Here is a 17,134-nt window from a genome sequence, read left to right on the forward strand (position 1 = left end):
TTCAATTTTTATTGGGGAAGGGTGTGCGGGTAAATAAGTGTTTGAGCTATCTGTGAACGCCGAACCCAAGGGCAAATAGTGTTGCATTTGGTGCGACTCAAACCCGATACCAATCGGTCCGTATATCAATGTTTTTAATAAAATATATATATATATATATATATTTTTTTTTAAATCAAATATATTAAAAGTAAATTAGAATTGTAGCTATCTGGTTCCCACTAGCAAATATAAACTTGTCAATTATATCTAGCCTTTAAACCAAATTAGTGTTTTATTTTTAATTTTACTTATTAAGTAAAAACCATATTTTCTTAAAACAATTTGTTGGTTAAAATGTAAATTTTCCCTTGAAGTTTGTTATTAGTTTAACGTCTAAAATTTGTTTAAAATGATTGGGAAACACTGGCTCAATTTTCAGTTTGGCAACCCTGTCATCAACCGTAGTATTACAATTGCACAGCTGTCATAAAAAAGCGTTACAGTAGGTGAGACTTTACAATAGTTTACAGGAATTAAAACAATATAAAGAACCCTGTGACGAGTAGGAACGTTGGGTGTATGTTTACTAAACTTGTTGTGTAATTGTTAAGTGTTCTTACGTACTACAGAACAAGTTTAAAATATTTTAAACTTTCGCCAGTCGTTTTGAAGGAGTGAAAGATATTTATTGATATTTCCAATAAACAAATTTCAAAATTCACGCGGCACCTAATCTTAAAGTGCAGACAATAAACAGATAAATTTAGTCTGTAGCTAAAATTAGTGAGTTGTTTTTCTGGAAATGTGTGTCATTAAAAGTTCAACAACCGGTTCGTTGGTTTGGTAATATAAACGATATAGCCAGTGTGTAGCCAAAGCGATCGGTAACAAGACTACGCTTATACTGATATAATAAACGAAGCTTAAACTGTTATTTGCTAATTAAATCAATGTGATACAGTGAAAAGATTTTTTCGTCGAATTAGGAGATCAATTGTGTTATCACAACTTGAAGCCTTATTCCGAAGTTTATTTTGCGGACTTGAATAGAAAGAAAACAGCTTTCCAGAGTGTTTGTGTAAGTTATTCATAATTTATGAGCATCTTTCCATTAGCGAAACGGGTAATCAATTTAAAATCGAAAAATGTTTTAGGAAAGATTTTTGTTTATGATTATCCATGGTTTTGCAATAACTCGTAAATTTTGCAAAGTGTTTGAATTCTAAAAGGTATTTTTGGTGGTGACATGTAAAAATCTGTTTAAATGGCGCGATTGTCGTGCCCAGATTAAACAGTAAACCTGGTTTCGCATTTTAACCGAATTATCTTTTAAAGGCGCATATGGTTTTTAAGGGTTTTCTTCTCTCGGGGGAAATAAAATTTAGAAATTCAGTTAGTGGTGAGTTCGTAACGAAGACTTTAAAAATCAGTTGGCTAAATTTTATTCTATCTATTCGGTTTAAAAAAATAGGGGCATCTATTAGATTGTCGTAAGTAGACAAAAAAAAAAGTTTTTCTATTTTAGGTATTCAAATAAGTGAATAGTGTAAATAGGCTTTGCAATTTCTAAAATAAACTTCTTGTTAAAAAAGCCAAATGGGAAACGATCCATCACTTACAGCTAAAGACACTAAGAAGGAAAAAGCGGAACCAGGTGAAATGAGATCCCAACCTGTGGAATGGGACGACTTTCGGGCCCAAATCGTTAACCTAGGTAGTTCCATGAGATTGTGGGTTAAAAAAATCGAGCCCGGGCGGAGGGTCAAATTTGCCCAAGACGACCAATCGAAAGGTCATGGCGAATGGATAATATACAAGTCGTCGGACTTATACTACATGCTTGCCCTTACTGATTGCGAAAATAAACAGTTGTACGTTAAACCCAGTAAAGGACTGGTAAACGGGGGTCGTGTTTTGGTTCTGGGCCGCGGAAAAACGCCATTGAATAATAACTTTAAATTGCCAGATAGGCGGACATTTACGTTGGTCGACATACCCCAAAACGGGCGGACTGCTCTTTTCCACGTAAAGTCCAAGAGATATCTTTGCTACCACGCCAGAAAAAAACAACTGCGTTTAACTAAAAAAATCGAAGCGGCAGAAAGTTGGCAATTCGTGGAAGCAAACAGTTAGTTGTTGACAGGAGTTGTGGGTACATTGAAACTACACTTGGGATTTTTGAGGTCACTTATAGCACACTGTGTGTTGTGTATATGTTTAGTATAGATAGCAAAGCTGACGTCTGGCGTCGTTTAATATGCAAATATTGTTAATGCTTCAAACCGTTGCTGCATCACGCTAATAGCTTCCATTTACTGTTGTACTGTTTTTTACACTCTTCACTTACCTTTATTTTGTAAAGTATTACTAGTTTTCAGCAAGTGTCAACTACTTTTTGTTATATTATGTAAAAAAAGCTTGGTGGATAAGAAGTACTTATCGTATTAAAATCGTAAACGTAAATTTGTCAATAAATAAACAAAAATATATTAAATGATAAGTTAGTTAACATCTGGAATTCGACCAGTTGTTTGTTTATTGCACAAAAAACGTATTGCACTACCCATAAAGCGATATATATACACAAATTAATTTTTTTTTATTTTTGACGATTTTCGTCTAAAATCCACCCACTGGCTCTTTCTTGTATTACAGGAACAGCGAGAAAACGCTTCTTTTTAGAGCTAACTCCGATGTACTTTTCACTATTCAAGTGCTTGATGGTATCCCAGCCGTTGTGTGGGTTCGTAGCTTCTGCGAAAAGTCGATCATCGTTTACTTTAAATGGTTGAACTTCTGGGCTTTCTCCAGTCTTAACTTTTATTACGCCACTCCCAATGCAGAGAAAAAGGTATTTGTTATTTGCCACCGGTATTCCGAAAGCGAAATGAGGCAGCTCGTTTTTCCATACCGTCCACATAGCATTTCGTTGAATTGTTGCGAAAACTTTTGCGTTATTTCGAAGCCTGGCAGGCCAGAGTTTTGTATTATTGCTCTGGGCAGAAATTTCTGCTGAAAAACTTGACCAGTTTTGCTTTACTTGGCTTTGGTTCGAAGAATTATCGCCGCCACCATAAATCTTTTTAAACAATTTCATCTTTTAGCAACATCTACAAATGATTCCAAACTTTAAAAAAGATAATCGATAAGACGTATAGTTAAATACTTCATTGTTGCAATATAACTTACATTTACAGCGTATTTCATCAAGCCGTCTAACGAGTAAGGCTAATTTGACTTCACATCCGCTTATTTTCGTAATTTGGCACGTTCTCATTTTAATTAGATGTCTGCATTGTAAAAAAAGCTTACCCTAAAATTTGATTTAGTAGACACGACGTGGCGAACAATAACAACTTTGTAAGTGAGACTATACAAAAGTGACGTCATTTATAGTGTTTCCAGATAAAAAAGATTAATGTATCAAATTGTAGAGTAATTTATGTTAAATGTTTATTTTTAAACGAATTCGAAGCTAAACTATTAATTAGACAATTGACTTACAAAAGTTCTATTTTCGACAAATTTTAATAGTTTTTAATTATGGTTATAACCACTATAAAAGACAACGGGTTGTTAATTTTATTTAAGGTACCAAGAAAGTAAATAGATGTAGCTCCTACATTTCGCCCTAACAAATAATAAAAAAACTAAGCGTATGTCTCACAAACATAAAAAACTACAGCAATTAGCTTATAAAAAATTAGTAAAAGGCAGAACAAAAATTAAAAGCACGCACATACAATTCCAACTAAAGCGAAACATAAAAAACCAACTGCACTACTAAACATAAAAAACCAACTGCAAAAAGTTACTTAAAGTTCAAATTCCAACATTATTTAATTTCTTCTTTCGGCAAAATACCACGAACTTGCATCTTCTTCGCCCACCAAAACAGCTTTAAACTTTCTTTTGACGTTTTCAACACCAATATACTGCTTACTATGTAATTGTTTAAGCAAGTATATGCCTCTGGACTGGCTGTACTCTTGCACGAATATATCGTCTACTGGAATATGTTCTTCATTTGGACCCTTCCTAATCTTAACCTTTATTAAGTTATCCCTAACGCCTAAGAAGGCATACAGGTCATAACTGTCTTGTAGTTTTATCCCAAATGCAAAATGACTGTTCTTATTTTTCCACACTGTCCATAATGCGCTTTCCTTTGGTATGGCAATGATGTTTCTATTCTTCTTTAGTTTGGCTGGCCAAAGTTTTGTATTACTGCGCTGCGACAAAATTTCGGCCGTTAAACTTTCCCAGGGGCGGTTACGCGGTAAATAAAGGGTTTCAGAAACTGTGGTTGAAATAAGGTTAGATGATGTTGTACTATTTTCTACTGCATTGACATTACGAAGCGTTGTGTTGCTTGTGTAATTTGGTTTCAAATCTTCAGACTGACTAGTGTTGCCTTTATAAGTTTCGTTATACATTGCACCCCTGTTTTTAACTCACTGGCAAGTTATTTGTAAAATTGCCTTTTATAAAAAAGGCTCTATATTGCCCGCTGTCGTTAATTTTATAGCGTTAAATTATCAGTTTTACTACCTGCTTTCTATTCGAGTGTATTCGTTTGAATAGGGACGACTTCTCTAAAAATAACAACCTTTGTGTGAGAAAACGTAGGATGGAACTGTTAATAAACAAATCGATCAAGTTTAAACAAATATTTACAAACGAGGTTTTGTTAAAATTGTGTGGTTTGGTTTAAATTTGAACACGACTGTTACAAAATTCTAAAGGGTCACATATTTTTCCTATTGGAAAACTTTGTCTTGTTTTTTGCAACGCTTTAGATATCATATTTTTCAGTACATTGTTATTAATAAGAAAAGGTCATTTATATAGAGAAGTTTACTTCGCTTAAAGCGGAACTCAACAGAACAATAAGGCTAACTAAAATGTGTTTTTGAATTGTACTGAGTTTAAAACTTTAATTAAAAATATTTTTTAGCTTATAATAAGCCTGATTCGATGTTTTGAACTTCGACGGCAAACTCTTTATGACATCAGCGGGTTGTACGCGAATTTGTTAGCTATACGTTATGATGCGGTCACAAGCTGTTTTAATTTCGTGCAAGTTTTTTATAATTTTTTTTTATCTATTATTTTTTGGTTTGGCAGGACACAGTTTTTTGTTACACGTTTGTGACAAAGTCTCGGCCTTAAAACTTATTCAGCGGTTTTTAGTATTGGGTTCTGTACCATTTTGTGAGTCATTCTTATTTCTAAAGTCGCCCGATTTGGTATTTTTGCACATTGGATCCATTTTTTGTACTTAAATGATTAAAACTATTAACCAAAAATAGCTATAACAACTTTTTCAAGTAAACTGCTAGATTTTTACCGCATTTTGTGATCTTTACAAAAAAGGTTATATTTTATGTTTTGTCGGCTGGTTAAAACTTTGTTATGCATAACGTCATTTCTTATAAGATAAAAAAAAACTTTATTTTAGTTTATTCAAAGCGAAAAATAGGTATGACACATAATATACAAATTGAAATTCCGTAATAAGATAAAGTTATCAGATGCTTACACAACATATACAAAACATCTAAAACAACAATGTATTTTTGGGGGGTATATTGTATTTTAGCATTTTTATATTATTTTTCAACTAAATTCCAAGACCCTGCCACCTCTTGGCTCACCAGAACAGCCTTTAAACCCCTTCTTTTTTTGGAATTTTCTACACCAATGTATTGCCCACTATTCAAATGTCTTATTAAATCTGCGTTGTTGTATGGGTTGTACTCTTGCACGAATATTCGACTGTCGCCTACTGAAAAAGGTAGGTCGTCTGGGCCTCTACCGATCTTAACTTTTAATGAGGCCTTCTTTACGCTAAGGAATGCGTACAGGCTTTTTTTGATGGGTATTCCGAACGCAAAATGTAGTTGAGCATTTTTCCAAACGGTCCATACTGCATTTGCTTTTGGCGAGGCAAAAATATGTCTATCCTTTTTTGGTTGTGCCGGCCAGAGTTTTGTGTTGCTGCTTTGAGATGCAATTTCAGCTGTTAACTTCACCCAAATTTGACCACCAAATTGTCTCCTTTGATATTGGATACCAGAATCATTTGGCAACTCTGGGTAAATTGAATGTGTAACATTAATTTTAGTGTTATTTTGATTATCTGAAGTATTGTCAGCAGTTGTATTCGGTTTTTCTCTGCTTTTTGTGTAAGGCTCTTCGTCACTGTCTTTGCTGGATTTTCCAGCGCAAGAACTCCACCGACCCATGTTTTTAAAATTCAATAAATGTTACAAAGCCGAAAGAAATTCCTCAAAATTTAAATCCAAATATTAAAATCGTTGAAAGTATTTAAACTTTGTTGTGAATTCGTCTTAAACTTTATTACTTTTCTTTTTTGTGTTATAAAACAAATTTGGCTGACCTACTAACAATATGCTATCTATTTTTTATTCGTATGCCAACTACTGTTTACGATACAAAGAGTGGAATTATTTATATCAATCTTAGAGTCACGTTTTATGACAAATAACAATCGAAGCGACTGCCGACCCTTTAGAAATTGTAACGTAATAGGCAAAACGTCATATCGCGCACTAGGTGTTTGTACTATTGGTGGATTTTCTGTGGGAAATTCCCTGTCTGGTTTAAAATAGAGGGGTTTGGGTAAGTGGTGAATTTTGAAAGTCTTTTTTAAATTATAAGTCTATATCGTACAATTTAGTTTTAGAAAATCGAAATCGGTAATATTTAAATTTAATATATATTTAAAATTCTAAAATGACTCATCGCATTCGGTTTTGCAATTTATAGAAGGGCTACGTTAAAGGAATTTTTATTTCATTTAAGTATGTATAAATATAAGTGTGACATAATTAGCCAAATAAGGCAACACAATTGCTTGCAAAATTTTCCAAACTTTCATTATTAGCTTTCTCAAAATAAAATAAAATTTACCCGAAAATTTTTTTTTAAATTACCGATTGCAGTCTTACAAGATCTATTTTTGTCTTTTGCGTAGTTGCTTTAAATAGACTGCTACCTTATGTTTAAAAGTGAATTTTAGAAGCTAAGTCGGGTCGTAAACGTTGTTTAAATACTAAGTAAATATTACACCATCGTTAAATTAACAATGTCGTAACAAATGGTATGTAAACCCTAGCGATTGCATGCAATCACATATGTTTTGGTCGCAATTCTTTTTTTAAATTTTTTTTGGGGAAAAGGTGTGCTGTTATGAAGGGTGTTGCTATTGTCCAGTGGTGTGGTAAAGCGGTCATGGCAGCGGACTACAAGCCGAAAAGTTTCGGGTTCAAACCGTACCATTGCCACTCTATCTGCCGTTGAGCCCGTCGTTCACGGATAGTTCAACCATGTCCATAACAGCTTTGGTTATAATTTAATTTAAGCGCAGTCTAGCGGTAATTTACCGCTTCGCGAATTTTTCACAATTTTTTAAACTGTTTTTTGTTTGTCGTAATATATTTACTTAACAAATATTGTTCAGTCGTAATATTTGTCTAGCCTTATAGTAAAAACAATTCAACTAACTATAATACAGTCTTTAAGTAATCTCTGATATAGATAAGAATGTATAACCATCGGTTTGTCTTTTAAAACTATACATACAATTTATTTAAAAAAATGGTGCGTCTCAAAAATTGCATAAATCCCAACAGATGTAAAATATATAAATAGTGAGAAAAAATAGAAAAATACTATAAAATGGGTACAAAACAACGTATAAAAAGTAAAAATAATACGAAAAATATTAACCTTTTAAGTCGATCAAGTAGTTTTGTTTACAAAGGATTATAAATATATATGAAAATTATATAAATTAACAAAAAACGTAAAAATGGATTTAAATACATAACTGTAAGTTAGCTTAATAAAGCTCTTTACTCTAACAGCCACGCACTTGCCATTTCTTCGCACACAAGAACTGCCTGCAGGTCGTTATAATTTGTATATTGTACACCAATGTACTTTCCACTTTCTAAGTGCCTGATAACATTTGTAGAGTTGTATGGGTTGTAGACTTGCACAAACAGTCGACTATCGTTTGCTGCAAAAGGCTGTACTTCTGGACTTTCTTGGATTATTACCTTCATCTGGCCGTCCTTTACGCCAAGAAACGCGTATTGGTTATTTTCAACTGGTATTCCGAAAGAAAAATGGAGCTGCTCGTTTTTCCATACCCGCCAAGTGGCATTTTCATGGCATGAGGCAAATATGTTTCTATTCATTTTTAGTTGTGCCGGCCACAGTTTTGTGTTGCTCGTAAGGGAGGAAATTTCAGCCTTGAAACTAACCCAAGACTGTTCGATACTGCAAGTATATGGTTCAATATTTCCAATGCTGTGACTGTTGTGACCAACACAGCTCAAGCCGTTTACCATATCTTTAACCCAACCAAGCATTTTTCGAAGATTTTTTAATACGAACAGTAACTTAAAATACAACAGACAAACTTGCTACGTAATATTTGATACAAAATAGTTATAAAAAATTCTAGCATTATATATACTCTGTATATAAATAAAAAACCAGGGGCATACCCAATAATAAACCCTGATAAACACTATTGAATATTTAGTTGGCGCTATTAGGTAATGGGCAAACAAACCGTATTTTTTAAAGCTTAAATTTTGCAACGTCATCACTAAAAATGTGTTTGTTGGTAACTACGTTAACGACCCAAAATTTTTTTTTTATTTATCCCGTACAAATCTTTCGGGGGTGTAAAAATCCCCGACATTTTTACATCAAGATTAAAATTTTTGCAATTTTTTTATTTTTATTTTTTCCTGTCAGCAATTAAAAGTTCAAGCGCGTTGTTTGATCGTAACAAAAGATCACCAACAAATTCCAAATCTTCGGGCTTAGTAAAAGAAGTGACGTCATAGTGACGTAATATTTGGGCCAAAATGACTTTTTCTTCCATAATGGCGAACTTTTGTCCGATGCAATTTCTAGGTCCAGCAGAAAATGGGATGTAAGCGAAAGGATGGCGATTCAAGCTATTCGATTTACTGAATCTATCTGGATCAAATTTTTCCGGGTCTTTCCAAACGTTGGGGTTGTGATGCAGGGTGTAGGAAAATATGCACACTTGGGTCCCCTCTGGTACTTTGTAACCGCTTATCTCACAATCCTCTGACGTCACGCGAATAAATAAGGGAACCGAAGGAAACAGACGAAGCGCTTCCTTTATCACCTGCTCAAGATACTCCAGCCTGCGCAGGTCCTTCATTGCAAAATTGATGACGTCACTATTGCCAATGACGTTATCTATCTCGGCCTGAACCTTCTTCTGAATCTCCGGGTGTGTGCCTAGGAGATAAAGACACCACATCAAGGCTGTAGAAACAGTGTCGTGGCCCTCAAACATGAAGGTATCTACTTCTTCTTGGATTCCGGAAAATGATAATTTTTTACCGTCTTCCGTCTGAGCCTCCAACAGAACATCAAGAAATGCCATTTTTTGAGAATTTAACGCACTCTTACGATCTGTTTTTGAGTCCATACGATCACGTATAACGGAACGCGAGAATCCGTGCAGCGTTTTAAGAAGTCGTTTCAGTTTACTTCCATTTGCAGTTTTGTCGAAAACAAAATCCGGCCAAAACCAAGGGGCGTTCATTCGCTGTTGTAGCAATTCCGTCACGCTAAATAAAAAGTACAACTGTTCAAAAGAGCTCTAAAATTTTTTTTTTGTACATATCTTTATCCTCGATTGGGAAAGTCGAATGCGCGACTTAAACATAGAGTAACTTCAGTTACTCAGACCCAGTCTCGAGTTGCCGGTGGCAATTTGGGATAATATAGATCATAACTGCCCGATAATTTTGCTGGTGATTAAATGCTGGCTCAGCAGGAGTTCATACCGTTTATAGCAACTTACTCAAGGGCGCTACAGCATGAGATCAGTGGGGAATTGAACCCACGACCTTATATGTAGTGTAGCAAGTGTTCTTACCACTACACCACGCTGCCGTTTACATACTAATACAAATAACAAATTGTATTGCATGCCCTACGTTTATGGCACCAGCACCATTATATTACTAAATACAGTCTAAGTTCAATTAAAGACTTAAACGTATATTACTCGGTCACAGCCTCAACATATTCCGAATCTTCCAACTGCGCATTTACAGATTTTCCCATTGCGGTTTCGCAAATAATATCCAAAGTACACATGGTTACACATTTTATCAAATCTACTTTAGCATTTGTCTGTTTAAACTCTTGTAACTTCTGAATAAGTGTTCTAGATTGCTCGTTCATTATTCTAAGAAAATCCTAAAAAATTGGTTGATTTGGTATAAGAATTTTAGATTTTGTTTGATTAAAACAAATATTTACCTCCAATATAGTGAAATGAAATGATGGTGTTATAAGTTTTCGCCTCTGTAGCCATTTCTCTCCTTTTGAGGTTAAAAGCCCAGTACCCAACCAACAGTGTAAAAAATCGTAAATAAACGATTTTTCAATGTGCTTTGAGCTTCTAAGAATAATTTCAGCAATTTCAGGATCTAAAATCCAAAGCACGGGTACAGGTCCAAGCCATACAACCGTCAACTTTTGAAGTTTCTCGATTAGCTTTTTGTGAATGGCAAGTACTTTATCAAAAATAACGGCAGGTTTACCAGCAAACACAGTAGCAGCATGTCCCACTATAGGGTATGCCCTTTCACCCATGCCTGGAATTTTTGAGATGTACCATCTTGACCTTAGTGTCCGTAAGATTGTTTTTCTCAACGTTACAATCAGTACAAGCAAAGTAAACACTATTGAAATAACGCCAACGACCATAGTTCAAACTCTTTTCTTTTAAAGTTATCTTCAAAAAAAAAAAAAATATATATATATATTGATTTCTATGTAAAAAATAGTTATGGAATAATATTACTTCTTGCCAAAAAAAATTATTATAACAAAAAGCTACGTATATTATTTTGTGCTATTTATATACAACTTTTATATTAGAAAATGGTACTGTTAGTGGTTTTAACATACTTGAATGCCTTTTAGTACAGACAGTTAAACGTTGCTAACATTTCTTTTCTTTTTTAATTATCAATTACTGAATATATCTCCAAATTTATGCAACATTGGTATGTATAAAACCTAATTCTTTATTAGTTTATTTCGTTTGTATAATTGTCAGACATTTAGGGTAAATTGGTGCTGTTTTGTGTAGCCTACCAGTACTCGTAATATGATATTACTTCCCACGTGAGCATTTTTTCGCTTGACTTAATATATACACATATATCAGACATGTTTACATGGTACCTTTTTCTCAGGTTTTCTCTTTTATCTACCCAGCAGATAAGAACTGCTCAGCTTTTCCGTCTGTCCTGACATTTTTATATTAAAACATGCAGAATGCCACGCCAAAAAAAACGCACCAAAACTTATAGTTGTAAGAGCCAGAGCCATACTGTTTAATTAGATGAATACAAAGTAAATAAAGGTGGTTTAAGCGGCTATATGTCACCAAAACTTTTTACAGAATTATTTAAAAATGGCATCAACATTGTCAATTATATTAAACTATGCCGTTTGCAGGTTGCGATTCGATATTGAAAGTTCGAGCGTGTTGTTTGACCTTAATATAAGGTCACCAACTAATTCCAAGTTTTCTCGCTCAGTCGAAGAAGTGACGTCATAGTGACGTAATATTTGAGCCAAAACAACCTTTTCTTCCATGATGGCAAACTTTTGCCCGATGCAGTTTCGGGGTCCAGCAGAAAACGGAATGTAAGCGAAAGGATGGCGATTTAAGCTATTCGATTTACTAAATCTATCTGGGTCGAATTTTTCTGGGTCTTTCCAAACGTTGGGGTTGTGATGCAAAGCGTAGGAGAATATGCACACTTCGGTTCCCTCTGGAACTTTGTAACCGTCTACGTCACAATCCTCTGACGTCACACGGATAAATGCCGGAACCGAAGGAAAAAGACGAAGCGCTTCTTTAATCACCTGTTCAAGATATTCCAGCTTGCGCATGTCTTTCATTGAGAAATTAATGACGTCACTGTTGCCTATGACGTCATCTATTTCGGCTTGAGCCTTCTTCTGAATCTTAGGATGTCTTCCTAAGAGATAAAGACACCAAGTCATAGCTGCAGAAACGGTGTCGTGGCCTTCAAACATAAACGTGTCCACTTCCTCCTGTATTCCAGAAAAGGATAATTTTTCTCCGTCTTCCGTCTGGGCCTCCAAAAGGACATCAAGGAATGCCAACCTTCGAGTATTTGAGGCAACCTTACAATTACTTTTTGCGTTCATGCGATCGCGTATGACAGAACGCGAGAATCCGTGAAGCGTTTCAAGAAGTCGTTTTTGTTTTTTTCCATTAGCAGTTTTGTCGAAAACAAAATCTGACCAAAACCAGGGAGCGTTCATTCGTCCTTGTATTATGTCTGTCAATCTAGATACATATAACAATCGTTTAAAAAAAAACACACCAAAACGAGTCATTGTTGTATGGTATGGTATAAAATAATGATCCCACTTTTTACAATATGATGCGACTTTATTATACTACTAAACCATAATTGACAGGTAAAAGTTATTATATGATATATAAATATAAGCTTACTTTGTCACAGCTTCAACATATTCCGAATCTTCCTGCAATTGCGCGTTGACTGTTTTTCCCATCGCGGTTTCGCAAATTATATCCAAAGTACACATGGTTACACATTTGATCAAATCTACTTCAGTATTTTCCTTTTTTAATTCTTGTAACTTTTGGATAAGCGTTCTAGATTGTTCGTTCATTATGCCAAGAAAGTCCTAAACAATTGCTAGATTTAGTTTTACTATTTTAAATTTTAGGTAAATATAAGTAATTTACCTCCAATATAGTGAAATGAAATGATGGTGTTATAAGTTTCCGTCTTTGTAGCCATTTCTCTCCTTTTGAAGTTAAAAGACCAGTGCCCAACCAACAGTGTAAAAAATCGTAAATATACGACTTCTCAATGTGCTTTGAGCTTTTAAGAATAACTTCAGCAGTGTCAGGATCTAAAATCCAAAGAATGGGAACCGGTCCAAGCCATACTACCGTCAACTTTTGAAGTTTCTTCATTAGTCGAATTTGGATGTCCAGTCCCTTTTGAAAAACTTCGACAGCTGTACCAGCAAACACAGTAGCAGCATGTCCCACTATGGGGTATGCAGTCTCGCTTATGCCTGGTATTTTTGAGACGTACCATCTTGTTCTTAGTGTTTTAAAGATTGCTTTTTTTAACGTTACCAGCAGTATAAGCAGTGTAACCAGCGTAGAAATAACACCAACAGCCATAGTTGTAAAACTTATCGTTTAAATTTATGTATCTAACAAAACATACCAATATCTATAGCTAAATTGTTCAACTATTTGATACGGCTTGCAAAACACTATGGAAAATAAAAAAGTTTTAATACAATATTAACTCATAAGAAAAGTTGCTGGCAATGATGTAGGCATAATTAAATGTACTTTACTGCAGATGTTAATTGCTGCAAATTTGCTTTTTTGTCAACTTTTATTGATGTTTAACAAGCTTCTAGTACGCAACTGTTGTTAAAAATCTGCCATTATTATTTTATTCTGTCCCTAAAAGTATGGTAAGGTAATATTATCATATGCCAAACTTGACATATCAATATACAAGCTAAGCTATACTTTCTTAATTACCTTTTCTTCGCTTGGCTTGATGTACGTAATTTGTTGACTTATCATGCCCTTTTTCCTTTAAGCATTTTTCTCTTTTTGTTGTTAACGTCTGTTTTTTAGAAAAAAAAAACTTTTTTTTGTATATATCCTTATTCTTAATGTTGAAAGGTCAAATACGCGATCTAAACATAGAGTAACATCAGTTACTCCAACCCAGTCTTGAGTTGCCTTTAGCAGTTTGGGATATTATATAGGTTATAATTGCCCGGTAATTATGCTGCTGATTAAGTGCTGGCTCAGCAGGGATCTATACCGTGTATAGCGCCTTACTCAAGGGCGCTACAGCATGAAAGCAGTTGGGATTGAACCAAGGACCTCACGGTGGTGTAGCAAGTGTTCTTACCACTACACCACGCTGCCGGTTAAATAGTTTACTTTCTAATAATATTAATTTTGATAGTATAAAATCGTTTTGTTATGTTTCTTTAGTTGTTTATCATTAATTGTTGTTATTACACCAATTAAGATGAACATTCGACTGAATTGCATATATTTAAATCATCATTAGACTTAATTTGGGTCAAAATTTGACTGAATTACATAAGCAACAAACACCAGTTCAGGAATTGCACTTAATTTACTTTACGAAAATCTATATTTGACGCATCAACGGATCAAACGGATTATTGGATCGAGTTTTATTAACTGAATAGAATAAATATAAAATAGATATTACATAATTCGAATCCAGATCGACGGATATTCCAATAAACAAAAAGTTTGCATGAATTAAACCCTCGCCTTTTCAGATTACCCATTAACACATCCGACTTATTTTATCCTTTGATCCGTGTAATAATCATTCAATCCACGCGATCCAAAAATAGATTTTCGTAAAGTAGATTAAGTGGTAATCCCAGTTTGGATAAAAACTTCATATTTTCTATACGTAAAGTTTCAATTTTACTAAGTTTAAACATAATTTTTATTTCGAAATAACACAATTGTTGGCAACTGGTATTAGCTAAGACTTTTTTTATTTGCGTTCTGTGATTGAAAGTTCGAGCGTGTTGTTTGACCGCAATATAAGATTACCGACTAGTTCCACGTCTTCTAACCTGGTTGAAGAAGTGACGTCATAGTGACGTAAAATTTGGGCCAAAACGACCTTTTCTTCCATAATTGCAAACCTTTGCCCAATGCAGTTTCGGGGTCCAGCGGAAAACGGGATATAAGCGTAGGGGTGACGATTCAAGCTATTTGATTTACTGAATCTATTAGGGTCGAATTTGTTTGGGTCTTTCCAAACGTAAGAGTTGTGATGCAAGGCGTATGGAAACACCGCAATCTGGGTTCCTTTGGGTACTTTGTAACCGTCTACGTCACAATCCTCTGACGTCACGCGAACAAATCCTGGAACCGAAGGAAAAAGACGAAGCGCTTCCTTAATCACCTGCTCAAGGTACTGCAACTTGCGCATGTCTTCCATCGTGAATTTAAAAACGTCATCAGTGCCTATGACGTCATCTATTTCGGCCTGAACCTTCCTTTGAATCTCGGGATGTCTTCCCAAAAGATAAAGGCACCAAGTCATAGCTGCAGAAACGGTGTCGTGGCCTTCAAACATAAACGTATCTACTTCCTCTTGAACTCCGGAAAATGATAATTTTTTCCCGTCTTCCGTTTCAGCTTTCAATAGAACATCAAGAAAGGCCAGCCTTCGTTGTTTTGAAGCCATTTTCTCATTAGTTTTCGCGTCCATTCGATCGCGGATGACAGTTCGTGAAAAATTGTGAAGCGTTTCAAGAAGTCGTTTTTGTTTTTTTCCATACGCAGTTTTGTCAAAAACAAAATCTGGCCAAAACCATGGGGTGTTGATTCGTTTTAGCACCAATTCCGTCACGCTAAAATAACACAGTAATATTTTAAAGTACGGTAGTATTACTACTAACAAGTTTTTTCCTTGATACACGTATTTTGTTTGAAATAGATCACAAGGCTCCTTCACCCAGCTACGATATAGTTACTCCCTAGGTGGCAATCATGAGCTCCAAAAACAGGTAAATATAAACTAGCCAATACCGGAAGTTGTGATATTTCGGTTATGGCAGCGGTCTACGAGTCAAAGGTTTATGTTCGAGTTGCAACAATGTCAAACTAGTTGTCCTTAAGCCCGGCGTTATTAAACCTACCCTTACCAAATTAAAACACAGAATTATAATAGCTTACACTGTAACGGCCTCGACGTATTCTGAATCTTCTTGAAGTTGAGCGTTGACTGATTTTCCCATCGCGGTTTCGCAGATAATATCCAAAGTGCACATCGTTACACATTTGACCAAATCGACTTCAGTGTTGTTCTTTTTTAATGCTTGTAACTTTTGGATAAGCGTCCTAGATTGCTCGTTCATTATGCCAAGAAAATCCTAAACAACTGCTAGATTAAGTTTTATTCTTTCTAGTTAAATTCAAGTAATTTACCTCCAATATAGTGAAATGAAATGATGGTGTTATAAGTTTTCTTCGCTGTAGCCATTTCTCCCCTTTTGATGTTAATAAACCGGTACCCAACCAACAGTGTATAAAATCGTAAATGAACGATTTTTCAATGTGCTTAGAGCTTCTAAGAACAATTTCGGCAGTGTCAGGATGAAGTAGCCAAACGATTGGAACCGGACCAAGCCATGCAACACCCAACCTTTGACGCTTTTCCATTAGCCGAATTTGAACGTCCACTCCTTTATTAAAAGCTTCAACAGGTGTACCAGAGAACAATGTAACGGCATGCCCTACTATTGGGTATGATGCTACACCTAAACCTGGTATTTTTGAGACGTACCATTTTGACCTAAGTATTCGAAAGATTGGCTTTCTTAGTGTTAACAGCAGTATAAGCAAAGTAACCAGCGTAGAAACAACACCAACAACCATAGTTCCTAACCAGTTTATTTACCTTAGAAAACTTAATATTTAGTATTTTGAAAGCTTAATTTGTGTTATTTAACAAGTTTTAAGTACAAACGCGGCTATAGGTGACCATCTGAAATGTAAACTTAGTGCTAGCCTTATCTAAAAAGTTGACTTTAAGCAAACATTACATTTTGACCTAATTTCAGATTAATGCCTACCTTTGGTCTAATGCTTAACAAACTTACTTTGAAAATACATGTATGCACAAACAACTAGTTATAGTCACATAGCTTTGTCGGTTTTACTCTTTCGAAATTACAATAACGGAAACATGATACTATTCTTATTAACCTACATTTTTCGCTTAATGCGTCTGTAGGCGGTAATGTTAAAAAGACACTTTTTTTCTTTTCTCGGCAACCTTTTCTCTTTTGTGTTTGTTTTTGCAGGGCCGTCAAACTTATAATTACTGCTTAAATATTATTGGGTAAATAAAGAAATGTATTTATATTGTTCGTTGGGCAAAGTAAAATTTTTTTTTCGTTGATTGATATCAATTGTTGTAAAATTATTAATAATTTAAGT

The 17,134-nt window shown here is 34.8% G+C and overlaps 4 protein-coding genes across 5 annotated transcripts; all 4 read right to left on the bottom strand.

Moving 5' to 3' along the window:
- Positions 1–2,550: 2,550 nt before the first annotated feature.
- On the bottom strand, positions 2,551–3,289 carry LOC145755485 (uncharacterized). Its single transcript, XM_082571722.1, has 2 exons — positions 3,172–3,289; positions 2,551–3,092 (listed from the first exon to the last, which is right to left on the bottom strand). The coding sequence occupies exon 2, from the start codon at positions 3,077–3,079 to the stop codon at positions 2,582–2,584; it is 498 nt and encodes a 165-aa protein (XP_082427848.1). The 5' UTR covers positions 3,080–3,092; positions 3,172–3,289; the 3' UTR covers positions 2,551–2,581.
- Positions 3,290–8,761: 5,472 nt separating this feature from the next.
- LOC145754809 (cytochrome P450 4V2-like) lies at positions 8,762–11,381 on the bottom strand. 2 transcript variants are annotated; one of them, XM_082570935.1, is made up of 4 exons: positions 11,266–11,381; positions 10,333–10,810; positions 10,076–10,269; positions 8,762–9,632 (listed from the first exon to the last, which is right to left on the bottom strand). In XM_082570935.1, exons 2-4 carry the CDS (start codon positions 10,780–10,782, stop codon positions 8,762–8,764), a joined length of 1,515 nt encoding a protein of 504 aa, XP_082427061.1. In that variant the 5' UTR covers positions 10,783–10,810; positions 11,266–11,381. The 2 variants fall into 2 exon arrangements, with proteins under 2 accessions (XP_082427061.1, XP_082427060.1); XM_082570934.1 differs by lacking the exon at positions 11,266–11,381 and adding an exon at positions 10,987–11,124.
- A 126-nt stretch (positions 11,382–11,507) lies between these two features.
- On the bottom strand, positions 11,508–13,428 carry LOC145754808 (cytochrome P450 4V2-like). The gene is made up of 3 exons (XM_082570933.1): positions 12,836–13,428; positions 12,578–12,774; positions 11,508–12,406 (listed from the first exon to the last, which is right to left on the bottom strand). The coding sequence occupies exons 1-3, from the start codon at positions 13,283–13,285 to the stop codon at positions 11,527–11,529; spliced, it is 1,527 nt and encodes a 508-aa protein (XP_082427059.1). The 5' UTR covers positions 13,286–13,428; the 3' UTR covers positions 11,508–11,526.
- A 1,070-nt stretch (positions 13,429–14,498) lies between these two features.
- LOC145754936 (cytochrome P450 4V2-like) lies at positions 14,499–16,587 on the bottom strand. The gene is made up of 3 exons (XM_082571110.1): positions 16,121–16,587; positions 15,869–16,065; positions 14,499–15,543 (listed from the first exon to the last, which is right to left on the bottom strand). Exons 1-3 carry the CDS (start codon positions 16,568–16,570, stop codon positions 14,676–14,678), a joined length of 1,515 nt encoding a protein of 504 aa, XP_082427236.1. The 5' UTR covers positions 16,571–16,587; the 3' UTR covers positions 14,499–14,675.
- Between the last annotated feature and the right edge of the window lie 547 nt (positions 16,588–17,134).

The sequence above is a fragment of the Corella eumyota genome, chromosome 6 (assembly GCF_963082875.1).
Source record: "Corella eumyota chromosome 6, kaCorEumy4.1, whole genome shotgun sequence".
Lineage (NCBI taxonomy): Eukaryota > Metazoa > Chordata > Ascidiacea > Phlebobranchia > Corellidae > Corella > Corella eumyota.

Coding starts and splice junctions, on each gene's coding strand:
- LOC145755485 (XM_082571722.1), bottom strand. CDS start 3,079: ATGAAATTGTTTAAAAAGATTTATGGTGGCGGCGATAATTCTTCGAAC.
- LOC145754809 (XM_082570935.1), bottom strand. CDS start 10,782: ATGGTCGTTGGCGTTATTTCAATAGTGTTTACTTTGCTTGTACTGATT. Junction 10,270..10,332: donor TTCATTTCACTATATTGGAG/GTAAATATTTGT, acceptor CCAATTTTTTAG/GATTTTCTTAGAATAATGAA. Junction 9,633..10,075: donor TATGTTGAGGCTGTGACCGA/GTAATATACGTT, acceptor CTTTTTATTTAG/CGTGACGGAATTGCTACAAC.
- LOC145754808 (XM_082570933.1), bottom strand. CDS start 13,285: ATGGCTGTTGGTGTTATTTCTACGCTGGTTACACTGCTTATACTGCTG. Junction 12,775..12,835: donor TTCATTTCACTATATTGGAG/GTAAATTACTTA, acceptor GCAATTGTTTAG/GACTTTCTTGGCATAATGAA. Junction 12,407..12,577: donor TATGTTGAAGCTGTGACAAA/GTAAGCTTATAT, acceptor ATATGTATCTAG/ATTGACAGACATAATACAAG.
- LOC145754936 (XM_082571110.1), bottom strand. CDS start 16,570: ATGGTTGTTGGTGTTGTTTCTACGCTGGTTACTTTGCTTATACTGCTG. Junction 16,066..16,120: donor TTCATTTCACTATATTGGAG/GTAAATTACTTG, acceptor GCAGTTGTTTAG/GATTTTCTTGGCATAATGAA. Junction 15,544..15,868: donor TACGTCGAGGCCGTTACAGT/GTAAGCTATTAT, acceptor GTGTTATTTTAG/CGTGACGGAATTGGTGCTAA.